Below are 23,569 nucleotides of genomic sequence, written 5' to 3' on the forward strand. Positions count from 1 at the left end.
ATGGGCTACTTTTATTTTTCTCACATAAAATGTCTTTTATCCTTTGACCTGCTTAGATATTTATGTTATTCATATCTGTAATGGAGACCTTTATATACATTAGAACTAGTAACTTTTTCTTATATTTACTATAAGAACTTTTTTCTCTTATCTGTTCTTTTTTGCTAAATTTTTATTCAGTTTATTGTTATTTAGTGGAATTGATGGATCTTCTTTGTAATTTCTGCATTTGCTTTAGTTTCGGTAATTTTAATCTTCCTGAGGTTGAGATATAACTCGTATGGTTCTCAGAAGTTATTTCCAAGTAATTTACTACTAATAAATTTTTTTTTCTTCCTTTTTTTTTTGAGACAGGGTCTTGCTCTGTCACCAGGCTGGAGTGCAGTAGCGTGATCTTGGCTCACTGCAACGTCCACCTCCCGGGTTCAAGTGATTCTTCTGCCTCAGCCTCCCAACTGGTTGGGACTACAGGCACACGCCACCATGCCTGGCTAATTTTTGTATGTTTGTAGAGATGGAGTTTTACCACGTTGAGTAAACTGGTCTCAAACTCCTGACCTCAAGTAATCTGCCCACCTCGGCCTCCCAAAGTTTTGGGATTACAGGCGTGAGCCACCAGGCCCGGCCTGCTACTGATAATTAAGCTAAAATACTAAAATTTACTAATTAACTATATGTGTATGTATTCATAAGTATATTAATAATAGTTCTGTAGTAATGTCATCAACACTCAATTATATTTCAGTGTATTTTTCTTGAGCTAGGCTGCCAAGGACTGTTCATAACTCTGAGCTTCTGTTTTGTGCATCTGTTCATTTTACTTGAGTTTTGATGGGCCCTAATTTTTCACTTAGTAGGTCTCAGTTCATATTTTGTTACCTTAATATGTGTAACACAGAAAGACTGATTTAGGGATTTTTCTTACTTTAATGCTTTAGGTCATATATCAGTTATGTGCATGCTCTGATACGTCTGGTCCTACTATGAGGTACTTGAGAACCAGCCAGGATTTCTTATTTTCCCAGTTGCAGTATCTACCATTTTCTAACAAAGGTAGGCCACTATTTTCACTTATTATAAGAACACATTTGTGATTCCATGTTAAGTTATTTTATTTATACAATATTTGGGGGAATTCTGTTCTAATTCAGATACTTCAGCTTCTTTGTTATTTTAGGTTCCTTTTGTAATTTCTGCTCAAAGAAGCAAGATATTTTAACTGCTGGCAAAAACTTATTTAAATATAGCCTGTCAAGGATGGAATTTGATTCTCTTACAGCAAATAAAATTTAAAGATTGTGTTGAAGGGATAAGAAAATTAATGGCAATTTAAAGGTTTTGAATGAAAATTGTTTTACAGAGATTTCTGATTTTCTCTTCCCAGGCTGTTTAAAAGAAAAAAAAAATCCTGATATACTTTCGTTTCTTGTGTTTGTATTGAAACCAATTCAGGTCTTGAAATGAAAAGTTGAAAACTAATTATGGTAGAAAACAGTTTAAACTTAGTTTATTGACATGACTAACAATTATTCCAGGCTAATGAAGTGTTATCAGGATTCTACTTTATTTTCTTTTTGACCAACTTTTAACAGTTTTCTGAATTCAGATTATATTCAGACAGTCTTGGTCTATTGAGTTTTTTAAAAGTTTAGCTTGTATCATCTTTATGTTTTAGGAAATTGGGGCTCACACATGCCATAAACAAATTTCTGTTACTAGTAATTGTCAGCATTTAATTTACCTTTTAGCATAATGGTGTTAGACCTCTGAGAGCTATCTAATGGCAAGAGGTTTTTCACTTTATTTTCATAAGTGTCTTATTTTTAGATCTGTGATTTTGTTTATGTAAGAAGCTTTTAGAAACACTCTTTTTACACCTAACTAATTAAAAATAAAAATTAACATCTTACCTATTATGGTATGTGTTTTATAAAACTTCATTTAGCTTCGCCTGAAATTATTATTAGTATTACTGTTATTTGGTTAATTTTATGTTTATACTATCACAATTTAGGGTTTCAATGTCAAGCATATTAAAATAGTATTGGATTAAAAAACTCTTATTGTGGGACCAGGCACGGTGGCTCACGCCTGTAATCCCGGTGCTTAGGTAGGCTGAGACAGGAGGATCACTGAGGCCAGGAGTTCAAGTACAGCCTGGGCGATAGAGTGAGACCCTGTCTCAACAATAAAACAAATAGATAAAAATAAAAACTACTGTATAAGTGATTCTCAGCCTTAATTAAATGTTAAACCACATCCTTAATTGAGGTATTATAAAATCATGCAATTTAAGTTTAATTTTTCTTAAGTATTTGTTTTGTGTAATCAAAACCAGACTATGATAGTTTTTGAGTTATGTATTTGAAAGTTACTTTAAAATACTGTTTTATATATCAGTGTCAGAAAACGATAGACTCAGGATCTTTGTGAAATTGAAATCAGTAATGAAAACTTGATTGTCTTTTACTCTTCATTTACTTTAGCTCATCTTTCATAGATTTATACTAGCTTATTTTTTCTTTGTCGGTATCTTTTTTCTCTTGTTATTTTACAGATGAGAAATTTTATGTTGCTGAGTTTCGTAAATTATTGACTTTGTTACATGGGAAATATCTGTTGAATTACAGAATTTAAGTCTGTTTTGATACTGTGTTATTACTCTGGGAAACAAAATTTGCATGTTTAAATTCTAGAATATGAAATATCTATGCTGAACCAGATGTCATGGCTTATGAAAACTGCCTCAATAGAACTAAGGGTAACCTCTCTGAATCGTCAGCGGTCACATACCCAGAGGCTCCTACACCTCTTACTGGATGACATGCCAGTGAAACCATACTCAGGTGATTATTGGTATTTGTTTTATTGCGCTGGTGACTAGTTGTTGTGAAGACAAACACAAATGTGAAGCTTGTGCTTAGTATGTGACTATAAACCAAAACTGTCTTCTCACTTTTAGAATTTTTTTTTTTCTTAAAACACAAAAATTTTAACTCATCTTATGATTGTCATTTATTATTATTTTAAGCATCCACATGACACTATAATCATACCGGTATTACATACAGAATTGTCAGTGGAGTTTGTCATACTGAGCCAGCATGACCTAAGCTATTTCAATATGTATTATTCATGCAAATTAAGTGTAAACTTTTAAAATCATCTCATTGGCATGATTGGATCTTGCCATTTTTGAGAATCTGATTATTCTCTTTACAATAGTGAAGTGGATTCCATAGGGACAGAAAGAGTTAGATGAATGTTGGTAGTAAGTCCTCATCAGTCTTTGCATTTTAATTATCCATTTGCACAGAGCTCTTTGATGCAGAAACAATGACCTAGAAATGAAATACCTTATGTTTGTTATTTCCAAATAAATGTAGTTTTGAGAGTATGTTCTACTTTTTCTGATTCAATATTATTGATGTTCTAACAGATGGTGAAGGAGGAATGGAAGATGAAAACAGGTCTGTTTCTGGGTTCCTTCACTTTGACACTGCTACGAAAGGTAACGCCCTTTGAATTTGTAATAAATTTATTTTATAGACATACATTAAATTGCTTAAAACTTCAAGGGATTATTTTGCCTGTGCCTGCAAACTCTGAACTGGTATAGAAAAGCTATATAAAGGATTATTTGCCACCTGAAAAATTTTTATAATAGGATTATACAACAGGAAAGAAAATATTTTTGTTAATGGATGTATCAGAAATAAAATCAAATTTAGATTCCAATACAGTTTTCAGTTTCTTGACTATTTTATGCTCTTTCTGAAAATAGCACTATCTTTGAAAATCAACTGAATATGATGGTTTGCCCTTCTCTTCGATGTCCCAAGTAAAATCAAATTACTTTTTGTTATTTCTAGTACGTCGAAAAATTCTAAATATTCTTGACTCGATTGACTTCAGTCAGGAGATCCCTGAGCCTTTGCAGTTGGATTTTTTTGATCGGACCCAGATTGAACAAGTTATTGCTAACTGTGAACACAAGAATTTACGGGGACAGACAGTCTGCAATGTCAAGGTGAGGGTTGCTTTAAAGTACATATCTGCAGTGTCAAGTGGCTCAGACCTTAAGTCATCAGAAACAAATAGAACCATACAGGTTTTCTTTCTGATAGAGACATTGGTTTACTAGTTTATAGGAAGGACTGTGGTTTTTGTAAAATATCCCTGAAATAAAACTTAATGTATCACACTAACTTCTTGAAAAGGGATACTTAATATTTTGGTCTGGAAAGTGGACATTGCTCTTGTTAGATTATATATAAAGGTATCTGACGCCTTTCCCTTTAGGGCAGTTTATGATAATTGCTAGGTGTTATTGTTCTACCAGTGTCTGAAATGTCTTATTTTTCTTTCTTTTCCTAATTATCCAGCTTCTTCATAGGGTTCTTGTAGCTGAAGTAAATGCCCTTCAGGGTATGGCAGCCATAGGACAGAGACCTCTACTCATGGAGGTAAGCTCTATTGAGTATGTGTTCATTTCAACCTTTTAACTACTTAGGTCGCTGGTGAAAAGACTAAACTAGTATATTAACATGTAGTTTGCTAATTAGTAAGCTACCTAAAAATTAAACATTTAGGGAGTCTTTCACTTTTGATTTTATAACTTTTATAAGCTGAACTATCTGCCATGCCGAAATAAATAACACCTTTTCTGCTAGGCTAGTTAAGGATTTGCCACCTGGCCATATTTCGTATTATACCTCACTTGGTCCCCGTCAGTGAGAGAGGAGGGTCACTTGTCATCACAAGTGGAAAGTTACAGGTAAGAGATCAGGTGGGAAGAACCACATGCATGGAGGAGACATAGCTGGCCAGGCCAAAGCAAGAGGCAAAGAAATGAAAGAGATGTCAGGGAAACATGCCATTGAACTTGGAGTTTAGATAATTCTAGTGCTCTAGAGTAAGCAAGTATAAGTAGATAGGTACAAGGAGAAAGAAGATAGTGTCAAAGAATACAAATTTTTCTATGCCACCTCTGTCCCCTACCTTTCATGCACATACACACAAACGTACACACTTTATATATTAATATTTTTTATATCCCTGGCTACTGAAATAATATGAAAAGATATCTGCTTCCTGGCATGCATGTAGTAGGTTTCCAAATAGATATTTTCTGAGTAACTGACAGATAACTGATCTTATTTGCCTGTTTAACCTTGTGATTCCATTCCTGTGGCTTTAGGAAATCAGCACTGTACTTCAGTATGTGGTAGGAAGAAATAAATTGCTGCAGTGTCTTCATGCAAAACGTCATGCTCTGGAGTCCTGGAGACAACTGGTAGAAATTATACTGACAGCTTGTCCCCAGGACCTCATTCAGGCAGAGGATCGACAACTGATTATTCGTGATATTTTACAAGACGTGCATGATAAGGTGACATACTTCCTGAATTACTTTATACTGCTGAACAAATATGTATCATTTAAACGAATAAATTTTGGCACCCCAATTGTTTTCCATTTTTGATCAGGAATAAAATAGAATTGCGCAATACCAACATTAAGACTTTCCTTGAGAAAGGGATTAATTCTGTACAGTAGTGACTGTCAACCAGAGTGTGTGTCCGAATTATCTAGGGAGCTTTGTAAAAGTTTACGTGGACAGAGCATACCCCAGACCTACTGAATGTAATGGTGAGACCATTTATGTGAATTTCAAAAAGAAAACCTCCTTAGGGAATTCTGATAGGAATCCCTTCTGGTTAAGAACACCCATTACCTAGCATCATATTTAAATTTCTCTGTATATATTAGATTTTTTTCTTTCTTTTCTTTTTTTTTTTGACTAATTTCTGTATTCCATTCTTATATTGTTATCATAGTTGACAAGCTAAATGTATATAAAACTTGTTAATGGGCTGTATGCAGTGATTCATGCCTGTAATCCCAGAACTTTGAGAGGCCAAGGTGGGAGGATCGCTTGAGCCCAGGAGTGTGAGACCAATCTCCTGAGGTGGGAAGACCACCTGAGCCCAGGAGGTCAAGGCTGAAGTGAGCTGAGATTATGCTACTGCACTCCAGCCTGGGTGACAAATAAAATAAAAAAAAAGCTGTGAAACTTGTTAATGATTATAGCTGAAAGTAGGATTCTCACTCTAATTTGCCCTTGTCCTTTAAGATACTGGATGATGAAGCAGCGCAGGAGTTAATGCCTGTGGTCGCCGGGGCAGTGTTCACACTGACTGCTCACCTAAGCCAGGCCGTCCTCACCGAACAGAAGCAAACATCAGTCTTGGGACCAGCAGACGCCCATTACGCTTTTATGCTTGATAGTTCCTTCACCTCACCTCCTCCAGAAGAGAACCCATTAGTGGGTTTTGCTTCTATTGGAGATTCTTCACTTTACATCATATTGAAGAAACTGTTAGACTTCATTTTGAAGACAGGTTTTTTTTCATCTAAAATTTCTATAAATTCTGTCCGTTGTATTTGTTTTAACTTTAATTGAGAAAAGATTTTCATTTGACATCTTCCTAATCTCCCTAGGTGGTGGCTTCCAGCGAGTGAGGACTCACTTGTATGGCTCTCTGCTTTATTACTTACAGATTGCCCAGAGACCTGATGAGCCAGACACCTTAGAAGCAGGTAGAATGAGATCAATTCCTAATCTTTCTGGATTGGGAGATGGTTACTTTAAACTGGAAAAAAAAAATCACTTCTCCATCTTTTGACTAATCACAACTGTAATAAATGAGTGTTGGTGTCATTTTTAAAGCATTTACTGAAAAGTTGAGGGAGAATGTTTAGTTTTTAAGAATTATGAAGTAATACTTGAATACTCCTTTTAAAAAAACCTTCAAATAATACTTTAGCTTTATATACTTCTGTAACTCCCTCCCTTGCCTCAAGTCCCACTGAGCAGTATACTCTACATAGAATGACCCAACGTCTTTCTTTCCTTTGTACCACATCAGAGTACATATCTAGTTGATTCTTTTAAAATATATCTTCCTGGCGTGGTGGCTCACGCCTGTAATCCTAGCACTTTGGGAGACCGAGGCCGGTGGATCACCTGAGGTCAGGAGTTTGAGACCAGCTTGGCCAATATCATGAAACCCCATCTCTACTAAAAATCAAAAAATTAGCGGCCATGGTGGCTGGCATCTGTAATCCCAGCTACTCGGGAGGCTGAAGCAGGAGAATCGCTTGAACCCAGGAGGCAGAGGTTGCCCAGATCGTGCCACTGCACTCCAGCCTGGGCAACAAGAGTGAAACTCCATCTCAAAAAAAAAAAAAAAAAAAACCCACAAAAGTCTTTGTTATTCCATGATATGGATGAAACACTTACTTAGCCATTTTCCTTATTCATAGGCATTTCAATTGTTTCTAAATTTTTATTACAAAAATGCTACATCAAATTTTTTTATATGCCTATATTTCTCAGAAAGGATGCTGCTTAATGGTAGAATTTCCATGTGAAAAAGTATGTACTTTTATTTTAATAGATGCAAATGAAAGACCTTCTCCAGTATAAACTCATCAATAGTATACATGTATCTTTTTGTACTAGTGAGGTTTTCTTCGGATAAATTGCAAGAAGTGGAATTTCTTGGTCAAAAGTTAGGCATATTTAAAATATTGCTAAATGCTGCTTTCGAAATATAGTTAGCATTTTTTAATTGAGACTAATCTTAAGACATGAAAATGTTAAGTTCAACATATCAGTATATAATGCTTTATATACTTTATAGACATTTGATGTTCGATCAAGTCATTCAGAGTTATTCTGCTATTTGTTAAGAAGTTGTCAGAGCACCTTCTGATAATGGACTTTCTTTGCACTCTTTACCTTTGTGAGTGTTATTTTGTATAGACTGTTAAAAACCACTGTGTACGTAAGGTTCAATTGATCTCATTATTCTTATGGTGGTTGTGTCTTATGCCATACATAGTACCCGAGAAGGTAGTAATAGCCAAATGGTAGATTTATAGGCATGTAGCACCCACATAAATAATGCATGAGAATGTTTGTAAGGTGAGGAAAAATGACAGAATAGTTCAGAGAAGTTTTTTTAAGCAAACACAAGCTTCTTTTAATAAAAGAGATAGTGATGGGATTTATCCACTCTCAGCACCTCCCACATTGTTCTTGTGTGTGTGTGTGTGTGTGTGTGTGTGTTTTAACATTCCATTTGGTTGAATTGGCCAAGTCACCACTTAACCACTAGGTGGGGCTCTACAATAGGCATTTTATAAGAAGTCATTGAGGTGCCAATTTAAAAACTGCTGCTATGTACTAGTTGGAAAAATGAGATTAGTTTCAAATACAAATTATTGCTTTCTTTAATGTATTTGTGAACCTTTTTAAAGACTCTTAAGAGTGTATTTATGAGTCTTACATAAAATGTATGATCATACTGTTCATAATCGTATATTTAAATTTATATTTAAATTACCTTTATAATGGGTATGCTTTTATTTTTAATAAGTATTTCAACTCAAAAAAGAATAAAAATATCTGATTTTTTTGGAGGCAGATTTTTGTCTACATTGTATCTGATCGTTTCTAGCTAAATTTTCTTTCTTTCTTTCTTTTTTTTTTTCTGAGACAGAGCCTCACTCTGTAGCCCAAGCTGGAGTGCAGTGGCATGATCTCAGCTCACTGCAACCTCCACCTCCTGGGTTCAAGTGATTCTCCTGCCTCAGCCTCCCCAGTAGCTGGGATTACAGGTGTGCACCACCACGCCCCACTAATTTTTTGTATTTTTAGTAGAAACGGAGTTTCACCATGTTGGCCAGGCTGGTTTTGAACTCCTGACCTCAAGTGATCTGCCCGCCTCGGCCTCCCAAAGTGCTAGGACTATAGGTGTGAGCCACCACGCCTGACAATTTTCAAAGATCTCAATAAAAGATAAAAGGTTGATTAGCGGCCTGGCGCAGTGGCTCACACCTGTAACTTTGGGAGGCCAAGGTGGGGGGATCATGAGGTCAGGAGATTGAGACCATCCTGGCCAACATAGTGAAACCGCATCTCTACTCAAAATACAAAAATTAGCTGGGCATGGTGGTGTGTGCCTGTAGTCCTAGCTACTTGGGAGGCTGAGGCAGGAGAATTGCTTGAACCCAGGAGGTGGAGGCTGCAGTGAGCCGAGATCGAGCCACTACACTCCAGCCTGGCGGCAGAGCGAGACTCCATCTCAAAAAAGAAGAAGAAGAAAAAAAAGATTGATTAGCGGGATAAATACAGGACGTTGGTTCTCATGGAGTCTTGTAATTCATTTTGATCTCTTTAAGAATGGTTTATCCTTTTCCTGGTACAATTGTTATCTTAGTGGTATGAGCTGTGCATGAAATAGGTGCATTGTGTTATTAGAGTTAACCTGCTTGGACCCATTGGTCAGTGGGCCTTTGTGTATAAGCAGTAATGGAAGGATCTTGTTATTGTTGTGTGGTTTTTTTTCCCCTTCTCTCAGCTTACATCTAGCGTGTGAAGTATAATTACTCAGTTATTACACTGCTTTCTACTGGAGTGTTTTTTTCTGTTTTAATCCTTTTAGCCAAGAAAACCATGTGGGAAAGACTGACAGCCCCTGAAGATGTATTTAGCAAATTACAGCGAGAAAACATAGCCATTATTGAAAGTTATGGCGCCGCCCTCATGGAAGTGGTCTGTCGAGATGCTTGTGATGGTCATGAGATTGGAAGGGTAAAGCAACTCTTATTTAGTATTGTAATTGAATAAGTATTTTGACTTACTAAAGTATCAACTTATTCACGACTCGTTGTGGTGCCTCATGCCCGTAATCTCAGTGCTTTCGAAGGCCAAGGTGGGCAGATAGCTTGAGTCTAGGAGTTTGAGACTAGCCTGGGTAACATGGTGAAACCCCATCTCTACAAAAAATACAAAAAATTAACTAGCCATGGTGACATGCACCTGTAGTCCCAGTAACTTGGGAGGCTGAGGTGGAAGAATTGCATGAGCCCAGGAGGCAGAGGTTGCTTGCAGTGAGCTGTGATCAAGCCATTGCACTCCAGCCTGGCCTACAAAGTGAGATCCTGCTGCAAAAAATAAAATAAAATAAAATAAATTGATTCATCTTTTAATAATATATGTTACATATTAAGAATTTTTTTAATAATATAGTGTATTTTCTTATTTGCTATAATTTGGGACTTCTATTTTATTTATTCATATGTTGTGTTTTATTTTGTTAGAAACTTAATTCAGAATTGCCTTTCAGAATTATCTTCTTGCTAATTTTGAGGTTGACTGTTAGAAACAACAGAAATGCTGCTTAATAAAGATCTTTGGTTAAGAGAATGCTGAATAAATTGCCTTGTACCAAATATATCTTTGTCTGCCTAATTGCTTTGTGGAGAATTTGCATTTATATTTCTTATGCAGTATTGTGGCACACTGGTAATGATGCAGTGAGAAGATAACTTCTTAATGGAAAATTATGTAGCAACGTTATGTAGCAATTAAATCATGTTTTTGAAGACCATAGGAAATAGGATTTTAAAAAATAAACTGTCATAACATTTTAGTTATTTTTTTTGTTTGTTTTTTGAGACGGAGTCTCGCTCTGTTGCCCAGGCTGGAGTACAGTGGCGCAATCTCGGTTCACTGCAAGCTCTGCCTGCCGTGTTCACACCATTCTCCTGCCTCAGCCTCCCAAGTAGCTGGGACTACAGGCGCCTGCCACTATGCCTGGCTAGTTTTTTGTGTTTAGTAGAGACGGGGTTTCATCGTGTTAGCCAGGATGGTTGATCTTCTGACCTCGTGATCCATGTGCCTCAGCCTCCCAGAGTGCTGGGATTATAGGCGTGAGCCATCGTTCCCGGCCACCTTTTACTTATGTTTTAAAAATTTAAAAATATTTGTATGCATAGAAAAAATGCTGATAGGAGACAGACCAAAATGGATGAACTTCATTTACCAGATTGTGTAGTTATTACTTTTCTTTTTCTTTTTCTTTTTTTTTTTTTTTTGAGACAGAGTCTTGCTCTGTCACCCAGGCTGGAGTGCAGTGGTGTGATCTTGGCTCACTGCAACCTCTACCTCCCAGGTTCAAGTGATTCTCCCGCCTCAGCCTCCCGAGTAGCTGTTACTACGGGCACGCACCACCATGCCGGGCTAATCTTGTTTTTTGTTTTTTGTTTTTTTTTGAGATGGAGACTCGCTCTGTTGCCCAGGCTGGAGTGCAGTGGCATGATCTCAGCTCACTGCAACCTCTACCGCCCAGATTCAAGCAATTCTTTGCCTCAGCCTCCTGAGTAGCTGAGATTATAGGCGCCTGCCACCATGCCCAGCTAATTTTTTTTTGTATTTTCAGTAGAGACGGGATTTCACCATCTTGGCCAGGTGAGTCTTGAACTTCTGACCTCGTGATCCACCCGCCTCGGCCTCCCAGAGTGCTGGGATTACAGGTGTGAGCCACTACGCCTGGCCTAATTTTTTTAATGGCTGGGACTCCTGACCTCGTGTGTTCCGCCTGCCTCTGCCTCCCAAAGTGTTGGGATTACAGGGGTGAGCCACGGCACCCGGCCTAGTTACTACTTTTCTGTATTTTCTGTAATAAGCATTATAAAACTTCGCAATGAGAAAAAAACAGCTGTTAAAAAAATTTCTTTTCTCTAGCCAACAATGTTAGAGTCTACTAAAATATATCTAATGCCACTATTTTAACTGTTAGGTTTTGTTTTGGAAATAAATCTTTACCTGACTGCTTTCCTTTATTGATAAATTGAGATTCTGGATCCATAGTTTTCAACTTCTCAAAAAAAGAAAAAAGGAAATGTTATTGCAAGCAACATTCTCTTTATGAAAAAGATTCGTCATATTTCCAGATAAAGTCAGTTACTGTTGTTGATTTTGGTAGCATCTACTTGTTTTGGACTTTAATTTATTCTTCCTTCAGATGCTGGCCCTGGCTCTACTTGATCGGATTGTCTCCGTAGATAAACAGCAGCAGTGGCTTTTGTATCTTTCTAACAGTGGCTACTTGAAGGTCCTCGTAGACAGCTTGGTAGAAGATGACCGTACTTTGCAGAGCTTACTCACACCACAGCCTCCCCTTTTAAAAGCACTTTATACTTATGAATCTAAAATGGTAAGGCCTTCTAGACATTTGGTGTTAGATCAAAAAGTCATTTTCTCTTGGCTATAGATGTATTAAAGAAAATGAATGTGGCATTCGTTTTGAATATTTCTATCATAAGCTAGAATCCTTTTTTTAAGGAGTTTTTTTTGTTTTGTTTTGTTTTGTTTTGTTTTTGAGACAGAATCTGGCTCTGTTGCCCAGGCTGGAGTGCAGTGGCCGGATCTCAGCTCACTGCAAGCTCCGCCTCCCGTGTTTACGCCATTCTCCTGCCTCAGCCTCCGGGTAGCTGGGACTACAGGTGCCCGCCACCGCGCCCGGCTAGTTTTTTGTGTTTTTTTAGTAGAGACGGGGTTTCACCATGTTAGCCAGGATGGTCTCCATCTCCTGACCTCGTGATCCGCCCGTCTCGGCCTCCCAAAGTGCTGGGATTACAGGCTTGAGCCACTGCGCCCGACCCTTTAAGGAGTTTTAAACTTAGGAATCTTCCTAGTGTGCAAAAGATGGGTGAAATGCTCCTCCAAGGGACAGCTGGATAATGGGACTGCTGCTTCCCTCACTCATTCAGGTTGCTCATGATGGCAGTATGACAGCCAGTGCTCCATGAGGACAGAGCAAAATTGTCCTCTCACAATACAATTCAGACTGTAGTTGTTGCTGTTTGAAAATTTCCATGTAGATATGCTGGTTCTATTCTAAACACAGCATTTTTAATATAGTATATAATTCATTGTTTCTTTGCCTGCAAATCTGTTTTAATTTCTGTTTCCTCCTGGTTAAAAGGATCACAAATGTTACAATAATAGAAGCACTGAAGTTTAAGATTCTTCATTTACTCCTTTTCCCTCCTTCATTTATTTAACAGGTATTTATTAAATACCTGCAAAATGGCAGGCATGGCACTAGGTACTAGAGACATAGCTGTTAGCAAAACAGACAAAATTCCTTGCCCTCCATTAGCGCACATGGTAATAACAGAACCCGCACTGTAAATGAATACTTGAGTCATGCAAGCTACTGTCTGTGGGTACTTTAGATATGTTGAACACTGAGTCCTCATGAAAATCCTAGGAAGAAAGCGGTATAATGTAACCTGGTCACTAGCCCAGATTTCTCTTCAGTGATAACTAAGGATGAGAAATGTGCCATGAAAGTGTTTCACTTTTCTCTGAGGCCCTTGGACATGATTTCAGCACTGATGATTTTTTCTCTTGTAACTCCTCAGGCATTTCTCACAAGAGTGGCAAAGATACAGCAGGGTGCATTAGAGCTGCTAAGATCAGGGGTGATTGTGAGACTAGCTCAATGCCAAGTCTATGACATGCGCCCAGAAACGGACCCACAGAGGTAAGTGTCTATATAGATTAATTTGGTTAAGCTCCCAGTAAAGGATTATTAAGGGAACAAAAAAATTCCAAACATAATTTTGCCACTTAACAGTTCTCTTTCATCTTGATGTGGGGTTTTTTGTTCATACTGTGCCCCTGTCATTTACTAATAAATGGAAGTTGCTACTAGGGAAAAAGTAGGTAGGGGTGGGAGAGAGTTTTTAAAGAGTTGTAATTAAATTATAATTTTTTATGGCTTTCCTGTTCGGATGATTTGAATAGGATTTTAGATTTTATGTATATTTTTTCTTATTTCAATATTTTGCTTACTGCTTGCTAATTCAAAAACTTCAAATGGAATTATTTTCAAGTTTTGAGCTTTTCAGCTGATTTCTTAGTTCAGTTTGAATGTGGAAAATTTGATTTGATTTTCTTGTTTGATTACATGACTGCAGCATTGTCAGGCAGTCAGCATACCTTCCTAGAAGTAAATAATGGTTTGAGTTTAGTAATTGTTTTAAAAGTATCTGTTACCAACTTGAATATTTGAATACTTAAGGCTTAACTGCAGAACTATTTTACCTCCAGGGGAAAAACATTTATTTTAGTATTGCTGTCTAAAGTTTCCGGCATGAGAGTTATTACTTTCACCTTAGGTAAAGTTAATTAGTTCATGGCAGGTTATTATCACTTGTCTGTGCAAAGCCTCTCTCTTATTTTATTTTCATATTCTGCTTTCATTCCTACTCAATAGGCAGCCATTTTTTTGGTCTAAACATTTAAATATAAACATTTACAATAAATACTAGCTTATTAATACAGTGTTCTGAAACCTACTCTTAAAGGTGAAGTGATTTTACAGCCTCATTTTAACTCTTAAGTCTTGTTTTATTTTTATACAGATTGAGTTTCTCTAATCTGAAAATCTGAAATCTGCAGTGCTTCTAAATCCCAAACTTTCTGAGTGCCAATATGGTGCTTAAAGGAAATGCCCATTGGAGCAATTTGGACTTTGGATTTTCAGATTGGGGATGCTCAACCAGTAAGTATATATAATGCAAACATATCAAAATCCAAAAAAATCTGCAACACTGCTGGTACCAAGCATTTTGGATAAGTGGTACTCACCCTATACAACGGGCAGCATAGTGGATTTTTGGCTTGGGTAGAGGAGAGGGAACTTTAGGGAAAGTGACTTTTTAAATCTGTTTCTTACTGACAGCCTATATGGCGCAAGGGAGCATTTAGAGAAGAATAAAAATGTTTGGGAAGTTTCAAGATTGTGTTGTCAAATTACATAGGTTTTCCTTGATAAGATTTTTCAGAATTCAAATAACTGTTTTTACTAACTAAGCTATGAGTTTAGGAAGACACTTCTTTCTTTGGACCTCGGATGTATGTGTGGGATGCGGAGTACGCACTAGTAGCTTCACATCTTAATCAGTTGGCTGTGATTTATTTGCCATATCAATGTTAAGGAATTGCTGAGAGTATACCTTAATTCTTGGAATGTTTTCTCCTTGTTTGGTTGAAATAAATCAAGCATGTTTGGCATGAGAGACCCTCCAGTGTTCATCCCTACCCCAGTGGATCGCTACCGCCAGATTCTCCTCCCAGCTCTCCAGCTGTGCCAGGTCATCCTCACATCTAGTATGGCCCAGCACTTGCAGGCAGCAGGGCAGGTAAGGTGAACCCTTTGTTTAGATATTGTCTAGAGCAAAATCCTAATTTTACAAGTACAGAAACCTTACATGTAGAACGCGTAAGTGAATTTACGTTAGTCCTAATGCTTGTGGCAGAGCAGGGTAGAGAAAACAGTCCTCTGTACTTTGTTTTTAACTACATTGGCCCATTTTTATACTTTCATTTGAATGAAACACTGTAGCTAATTAATAGAATCATGAGACAGAAAACAAGAGATTGAAATTTGTTCTTCTGTAAAAGAAAGCAGTTATTGTGATAGGAATAAGCTGGCTTCTAAAATGTAATTTAACCAGATATTTATTGAGAGAGGGCTATGCTAGGCCTTGCAGGCCGGGCATGGTGGCTCACGCCTTTAATCCCGGCACTTTGGGAAACTGATAGATGATAATACTGCATTTATATATGATAGAGAATGAAATAATTTAAATGATTGATTTTGCTATCAAAATGTTTTTAAACACCAGAAATTAGTTTTATTTTGATTGCTTTTCAGTGAAACACTCTAATGTTCCAACACATATTTTTTTAAAAATTAATTTTATATGTAATTTAGCCTTTCACTGATTAATTAGGCTTATCATTACGAATCTACAACGTTTTATTGTATTGCTTTATTATATTTTGGAACTGTGTCCTAAAACACTTTGATTTCTGGTCATTTTTTCTGCTTTCTCTACCATCAGGCCTTAGGCCATCTCACCAAGGTAGATGCTGCTGTTCTAAAGTGGCACCTTATTTTATACCGCATCAATCTGGGTTGACGTCCTACTTCTTTTGGGCCTACGTGGTCTTCAAGTTAGTACTTTTTAAAACTCAAGAGACTTTGCCTGTCTTCTCCTAGATTGAGATTAAGATTAAGATTTTTTAGTAGAAGTGGGACATTATGATATAAGACATTGGTTCCCTAACACCAATCTTGTATTGACTGAAGCAGAATCACCTGAGGAGCCTCTTAGAAAAGCATAGATGACTGAGTTCTGTGACCAGCCATTATAAGCTTAGGCAAGGAATCTTTATTAAAAAACAAAAATGATCACAATTCTGAGTGATTCACATCCTTGGCTTGTTTTGGCATATACTCTCCTTTAACATGTTTATAAGCTAGTTGAGATATTCCTAAGTGAAAATACTGAAAGAGGACTCCATGAGTATACACTATAAAATGCCGAAATGCAAAGGTAGAGTTTGGAGGTCAGGATTTACATCTCCTTTTTTTTTTTTTTTTTTTTTTTTTTTTTGAGATGGAGTCTTGCTCTGTTGCCCAGGCTGGAGTGCAGTGGTCGGATCTCAGCTCACTGCAAGCTCCGCCTCCCGGGTTCACGCCATTCTCCTGCCTCAGCCTCCCGAGTAGCTGGGACTACAGGCGCCCGCCACCTCGCCCGGCTAGTTTTTTGTATTTTTTTAGTAGAGATGGGGTTTCACTGTGTTAGCCAGGATGGTTTCGATCTCCTGACCTTGTGATCCGCCCGTCTCAGCCTCCCAAAGTGCTGGGATTACAGGCTTGAGCCACCACGCCCGGCCTACATCTCCTTTTTTTAACCACATCGAAAGGAGAGTTATGACCAGGTGCGGTGGCTTATGCCTGTAATCCTAACACTTTGGGAAGCCAAGGTGGGAGGATCACTTTAGCCAGGACTTTGAGTCCAGCCTGGGCAACATAGTGAGACCCTATCTCTCTGTCTCTCTTTTTTTTTTTTTTTCGAGACAGAGTCTCACTTCATTACCCAGGCTGGAATGCAGTGGCATGATCCCAGCTTACTGCAGCATCCACCTCCCAGGTTCAAGTGATTTTCGTGCCTCAGCTTCCTGAGTAGCTGGAATTACAGGTGTGCACCACTACACATGGCTAATTTTTGTATTTTTAGTAGAGATGACATTTCACCATGTTGGCCAGGCTGGTCTCAAACTCCTGACCTCAAGTGATCCACCTGCCTTGGCCTCCCTCAGTGCTGGGATTGCAGGCGTGAGCCCCCATGCCCGGCCCCTCTCTCTATTATATAATAATAAAAGTGAATTTTTTTAAAAAAAGAATTAGACAAAAGCTTTTATGTGATTTCCCCATGTCATGCTAGTTATGGTTTCATAGAGCAGCTTCTCAAATTCAGTAATCATTTTTATACCCACTTATTTTAAATTCTTCCTCTAGTTCATTTGGCAAAACAGTAAAAGAAAGAAAATAGGGGTCAGATAATAGTTTTTATACAGTAGTTCTGCGTTATATTCTTCTGCAGTAGTCTCCAGATGTATTAACTTACAAACTTTAAAATAATCCTTTTAGTCTTGTGAATTTTAAATGTTTACTTCCTGAAGGAATAAATATGTAAGTGCAGAAAACAGTTGCTTATCTGTTATTCATCCTCACTTATTGAATTACTTCCTTCAACATTATTTATAAGATGAATTATGCATTTATAGTATAATTTTCTACTTCTACCTCTGTTTTTTCTGTTCCTCTTTCTTTTCAATGGCTTAGGTATTGCAGTTTCTTATTTCACATTCTGATACCATACAAGCAATTCTGCGCTGTCAGGATGTTAGTGCTGGGTCTTTGCAGGAATTGGCTCTGCTAACAGGAATTATAAGTAAAGCAGCACTTCCTGGTGAGTTGATTATGTTGAAAAGGACTTTTAATAATTCTTTACTGACTGACATAAATTAATAGAATTAGGTTTTTTGTTACTTTGCAGCTATATATGACTTATTTGAAACTGGTACTGCTAATAGAGCCTTTATTTATGTAATAAGTTTATGTTTATAAAATGATACATGCTTGGCTGGGTGTGGTGGCTCATGCCTGTGATCTCATCACTTTGGAAGGCTGAGGCAGGAGGATTGCTTGAGACCAAGGGTTCAAGACCAGCCTGGGCAACATAGAGAGACCCTGCCTCTACAAAAAATTTTAAAAAATTAGCTGGGTATTGGGGCATTCACCTATGGTCCTGGCTACTTGGGAGGTTGTGGTAGGAGGATTATTTGAGCTGGGAAGTTCGAGACTGCAGTGAGCCAAGATTATGCTGCTGCACTCCAGTCTGGGCAACAGAGCAAGATGACTCTCTTTTTTTTTTTTTTTTTTTTTTTTTAAGATATATGCTCATTATAAAAATATTCAAAAGGAGATAACTAACAAACACGCAAAATCTCACCACCTAGAAATTACCAAATGTTGACATTTGATACATTTTCAAACATCGCTTTATGTACTTTGAGAAAGGGAGAGAGAGGGGGAGAGAGAGAAAGCAACAGAGACATACAGAGGCAACTAATGAGAACAGGATGACCTTTTACATGCTGTTTTAAAAAACAAGTATTTAATTTTACATGAATTTATTTATTTATTTTTAATTATACTTTAAGTTCTAGGGTACACGTGCACAATGTGCAGGTTTGTTACATATGTATACATGTGAATTTTATATGAATTTAACAGACAAAAATCTAATTGAAGAGAAATGAAAGGAATTGCCAAATTCCAGACAAATGTTTCTTTACTACTAGAGTATGTCACCTTTTAAAAGATCACCGTAAGGAAAAAAAAATTATGAAACATTATTAAGATATTTTGGTTACTTCCCTCACCTTATAATTCCTTTACTACACGTTAATTTTAGAATCAATTAACTCCCTGATGGGAAAGATGAAATGATGACTTCTTTTACACTTCCTCTTCCACCCTCAGATGATGTTTGCTTATATCATTTTAACCTTGTCAGGTTTTGTAACATTTACATCTGTTATGCAACTATAATATCCTCAGCTACTTAGTTTTAGTTGTATGTTTACATGGATTCACTGCAAAACACCAGTTGTGTTCCCCACCATGGTATCACCATTCACGAATTCTTTCTTTTGATTTATCTCTTGGTATTTTTAATTTGTACTGAGGTTCATTCCCTCAAGAAAAAGCATGCTGTCTCGTATTCCCGAAATTCTCTAATGTTTAAGAATGTCTAAAGGTTGTCTTTGTTCTTTAATGACAGGACCACCGATTATGAGTTTCTTTTGCTTAGAATATGTAGTATAAATGATAGTAGCTGACATTTATTAAGCATGTATGTGCCAGGTACTGTTTTAAATACTTGACATGTTAACTGATTGGAAGACACAGCAGTCTTATGAGGTAGAACTGTCATTATCCACGTTTTACAGCTGAGGGGGCTGAAGCACAGGAAGGTTAACTTGTCCAAAGTCACACAGAAAACACTGGATAATATAGAGTTTCCCAGGCAGTACGTCTTTTGAATCTATATATGTAACTACTAGGCTATACTACCTCCATTTTTATGTTGCTTTGGAGACATCTGAGGCAACCTCTGAATCCACCCTATAATCCCCAATATTTTTTTTTTGTCTGGGCTGTCTCGGTGGCTGAGCCCTCTGGGTTGAGAGAAGTTGAGAGTTGGCCAGGGCTGAGTACAGTGCCGGCTGAGTTACTTGGAGCCTGTGCTTCTTCCAAGGAGATCCCAGGGTCTGTTCCACCCAGCCTGTGGTGTGCTTCTTTCACTAGTTCATTCCAGTGTCCTAAGATAATACTAAGTCAGGCCAGCCTTCTTGCCTCTACTAAGGTCCTGTAGTGTTGTGGGTTGGAACTCCTAATGGTTTTTCCTTTGATTTTTTTCCAGGACTTAGCTAATTACTGTCAATGTACTTCTGTAAATTGCAGGGATTCTTTTTAATTGACTGCCTAGTTTTCCAGTTGTGAGATAGTTAAGCAGACACTTGTTTTATTTGTTTGTGTTTGTTTTTATTTTTGGGGGGACAGGGTCTCACTCTTGTCACCCAGGCTGGAGTGCAAAGCTGCAATCTTGGCTCACTGCAGCCTCGATCTACCTGGCTCAAGTGATCCTCCCACCTCAGCCTCTCAAGCAAGCAGGAAGATAGGCACATGCTGTCACACCAAGCTAATTTTTTATTTTTTGTAGAGACAGGGTCTTGCTGTGTTGCCCAGGTGTTCTCGAACTCCTGGCCTCAAGCAATCCTCCCACCTCAGTCTCCCAAAGTGCTGGGATTATAGGCATGAGCCACTATGCCTGGCCTATTTGTATGTTTTAGAGACTGGTTCTTACTCTCACCCGGGCTGGAGTGCAGTGGCACGATCATAGCTGGAACTCTCAAGCTCAAATGATCCTCCTGCCTCAGCCTCCCAAGTAGCTGAGAATACAGCACACACCACCCCCATAGCTAGTCCTTTGTTTTTTAATAAGATTCTATGACATGTTGACTGTTTCCAAGCTTCTTAAAATTTTAAACAGTGTGGCATTTAATAACTTTGTGTATATGTGTGTGTGTGTGTACTTACTGTTTAGCTATGTATTTACATATGCATTCATATACATTTTTGTACATTTGTTTTTATTACTTTTTTTAATTTTTAATTTTTTGTTGTTGTTGAGACAAGGTCTCGCTGTGTTGCCCAGGCTGGTCTCGAATTCCTGGCCTCCAGCAATCCTGCCTCAGTTTTCCAAAGTGTTGAGATTACAGGCGTGAGCCACTGCACCCAGCCCCATTTTTGTCCATTTGAACTGATAGACTTGATAAATTCCTGGCAGTATTTTATCAGAATTATATGTGCTTAACATTTTTGTTAAAAATAATGCCAAATATCCTCCCAAACTTTTGAAAACACTTTTAAACAAGTTATACTCTTATCAACTCTGTTGTATACAGTTCAGCCCTGTATTATCCTATAATATACTATAATTTATGCACATTTGTCTTAAATGCTCACTTCGATTGCAGTTCTGTTTGTAACTTTGTATCCACCATGCTGCGTAGCCCACTACTGTGTATGTTGTACCTCCACAAATTTTATCAGCAGATTAATTTTGTTTCTGTGACTCATAGATATATATATATTTTTTAATTTTATTTTTTCAAATAAAGACGAGGCCTCACTATGTTGTCCATGCTGGTTTCAAACTCCTGGACTCAAGCAACCCTCCCACCTCAGCCTCCCAAAGTGCCGATGTGAGCCACCGTGCCCAGCTGGCTCACACATACTCTGAAAAGTATTTTGGAGTTGAGAGTGATTGATATACATAGAATAGTTAGATGACATTTAACAAAAAGATCTTACAGAATCTGAGAATTGGAAGTCCTTTTAAATTGAGGCAGCAGTTGACATTCAGGGGAAAGTGAACTTTGAAACAGCAATACCTGGTGCAGAGTTCAGCAAGTTTGAGGACAAAGAGGAAAAAGTCTTAGTTTCATGATAGTGTTAGGTGAAAAATCCAGGTTTCAAGGAGTTCAGATGGCAAAGGAGGGCATAAGAATTATGAATACAAGCAGCAACTAAAGAAAAACTTTCAAAAAATTGATACTAACCAAGTTTTTGCTTGATTTGGTTTGGTTTTGTCTGGTTTTGGAGTACAAGAAAGAGTTGAGTCTATTTTCAAATAGGAAAACTCTTCTGTGGCAGGGTAGATTTTAGTATGTTAGAAGAGAAAGCAATTCTGGGAGGAGACTCTCAGAGGAGTTGAAGGTGGGACAGGATAGGCTCTCGGGAAGCAGTGAGGCACAAGTGTGGAGGTATAACGAACCCGCATGTACCAGATGATAGGATTTTCTGTCAGTTTGTGTTGAGGGCTGAGCTAATCTAAAAAGAGGAGGACTTGTCATTATGAGGAGAGAAGGATCAGGTTCTTGGTTTGTGCTGTGGAGTCTATGCTTGGAAGTGAGGATGAAGTGAATTAAAGGAATCCGAAAACACATAGGAAGTTTGATGGCTAGGATAGGTTTAGGTGGGTATTCCGCAGCATGATTAGTGATGGAACAAGGAAACAAAATGATGGGGAGAATGACATGTTAGGGTCACTTGCAGGCTCATTAGAAATCAGGAGAGGCTATGGTGCTATTAGAGGTGGGTCATTTCCGTTTAGGAGTTTTGTAATGGGTCCAAACTGAGAAGTTGAATGGAAATGTTTTTGTGTTCTTTTTAAATTGTACTTTGCCTAGGGGAAAAGAAAAAGCAAATTGTATATATTTAGAGGGGTTAAAAAGAAATGCATTTTATTCTTAATTGTTTCATGTTCTAAAAACTCATTTATGAAAGAAAGTAATTTAGAAAATTACTTTTATCATTATAAAAAAATTAGATTTTTCTTGAAAACTAAAAATGCCTTTTAAGATCAATTCACTCTGCATTTTAGATTGGGTGTGAATGCACATGTACCGGTGCTGTTATTAACATACTTACTTAACTGTCTTTGTAAAATCATAGTTCTCAACAGGTACTTACAGACACTTACAGACTTTGTAAAGTCATAGTTCTCGAAACTTTTTTATGGCAAGAATATCTGTTCATGCATGAGAAGAATGTCAGATATTAGAACCTCTCTTCCTAGTTTTTAATGTTTTTGTTTACTATAGTATGTTGTAAAGCATTCTACATTTTATAGGGATATTAAGTGAACTTGACGTTGATGTAAATGAAGGATCTCTAATGGAGCTACAGGGACATATTGGAAGATTCCAGGTAACTGATTCTTATTTCTTTAAATAGCAGGTATAAGACACGTTACAAAATATACCATCCTCCCCATCGTGACCCCTAGATTTGGGAAACCCCTTTCAACTGTTTTGGTTCTTTGGTATTTCTTTTTTTTTTTTTTTTTCTGAGACGGAGTCTCGCTCTGTTGCCCAAACTGGAGTGCAGTGGCCGGATCTCAGCTCACTGCAAGTTCTGCCTCCCGGGTTTACACCATTCTCCTGCCTCAGCCTCCTGAGTAGCTGGGACTACAGGCGCCCGCCACCTCGCCCGGCTAGTTTTTTGTATTTTTTAGTAGAGACGGGGTTTCACCGTGTTAGCCAGGATGGTCTCAATCTCCTGACCTTGTGATCCACCCGTCTCGGCCTCCCAAAGTGCTGGGATTATAGGCTTGAGCCACCACACCCGGCCGGTTCTTTGGTATTTCTAAATAATATGCTTATATTGCTGCGTAAAGGGGTTACAAACACACAGATCACCTTGGAAGATAAATGCAAATGTCCCCAGCTTCAAATGTTAATACTTCTCACCTGAGAATACAGTATTTCCCATGGTTCTCAAAGAGAAAGGACAAGCTTTTCAATACTGGCAGTATATCTAGAGGTTAGCTGATGGCTTTGAAATTAGAGACATGGGTTCCAATAACAGGTACAACTTTTTGCTTTGCGACCTGGAATAAGTTACTTAATTTCTCACGCCTCTATGTTTACATTTCTAAAGTGGTAGTAACAATTCCTATCTTATAAGATGGCTGTCAGGATTCCCTGACACATGGTATTTTATTTAAAGTGCCTAACACAATGTTCTGCACATAATAATGTATTTTAAATGAAATGTGTATTTTAAAATTGGTAATACCATATACAGATTTAGATGTGTAGAGATCTATATACGAAGTCCCTGGGAGCAACCACAGGAGTAATAGCTTTTAGATTTGTGCCTTGGTAGACAAAATTATCACAGACATGCCCATCTTGTGACTGCCCTCTCATTTT

General features: G+C 37.7%; 1 protein-coding gene across 1 annotated transcript in view; it reads left to right on the plus strand.

Annotated features, from left to right (window-relative positions):
• NUP205 (nucleoporin 205) overlaps nt 1-23,569 on the plus strand; it is a 90,196-nt gene that overhangs the window by 54,047 nt on the left and 12,580 nt on the right. The window contains exons 23-36 of the mRNA XM_023190051.2: nt 939-1,053; nt 2,697-2,846; nt 3,440-3,511; nt 3,873-4,030; nt 4,386-4,466; nt 5,201-5,392; nt 6,137-6,404; nt 6,505-6,603; nt 9,516-9,664; nt 11,880-12,071; nt 13,285-13,406; nt 14,931-15,069; nt 17,565-17,691; nt 22,486-22,562. Of these exons, the coding sequence (XP_023045819.2) occupies nt 939-1,053; nt 2,697-2,846; nt 3,440-3,511; nt 3,873-4,030; nt 4,386-4,466; nt 5,201-5,392; nt 6,137-6,404; nt 6,505-6,603; nt 9,516-9,664; nt 11,880-12,071; nt 13,285-13,406; nt 14,931-15,069; nt 17,565-17,691; nt 22,486-22,562 (1,941 nt within the window). The remainder of the gene's footprint in view (nt 1-938; nt 1,054-2,696; nt 2,847-3,439; nt 3,512-3,872; nt 4,031-4,385; nt 4,467-5,200; nt 5,393-6,136; nt 6,405-6,504; nt 6,604-9,515; nt 9,665-11,879; nt 12,072-13,284; nt 13,407-14,930; nt 15,070-17,564; nt 17,692-22,485; nt 22,563-23,569) is intronic.

This window comes from Piliocolobus tephrosceles, chromosome 8, assembly GCF_002776525.5.
Source record: "Piliocolobus tephrosceles isolate RC106 chromosome 8, ASM277652v3, whole genome shotgun sequence".
In the NCBI taxonomy this organism is placed as follows: Eukaryota; Metazoa; Chordata; class Mammalia; order Primates; family Cercopithecidae; genus Piliocolobus; species Piliocolobus tephrosceles.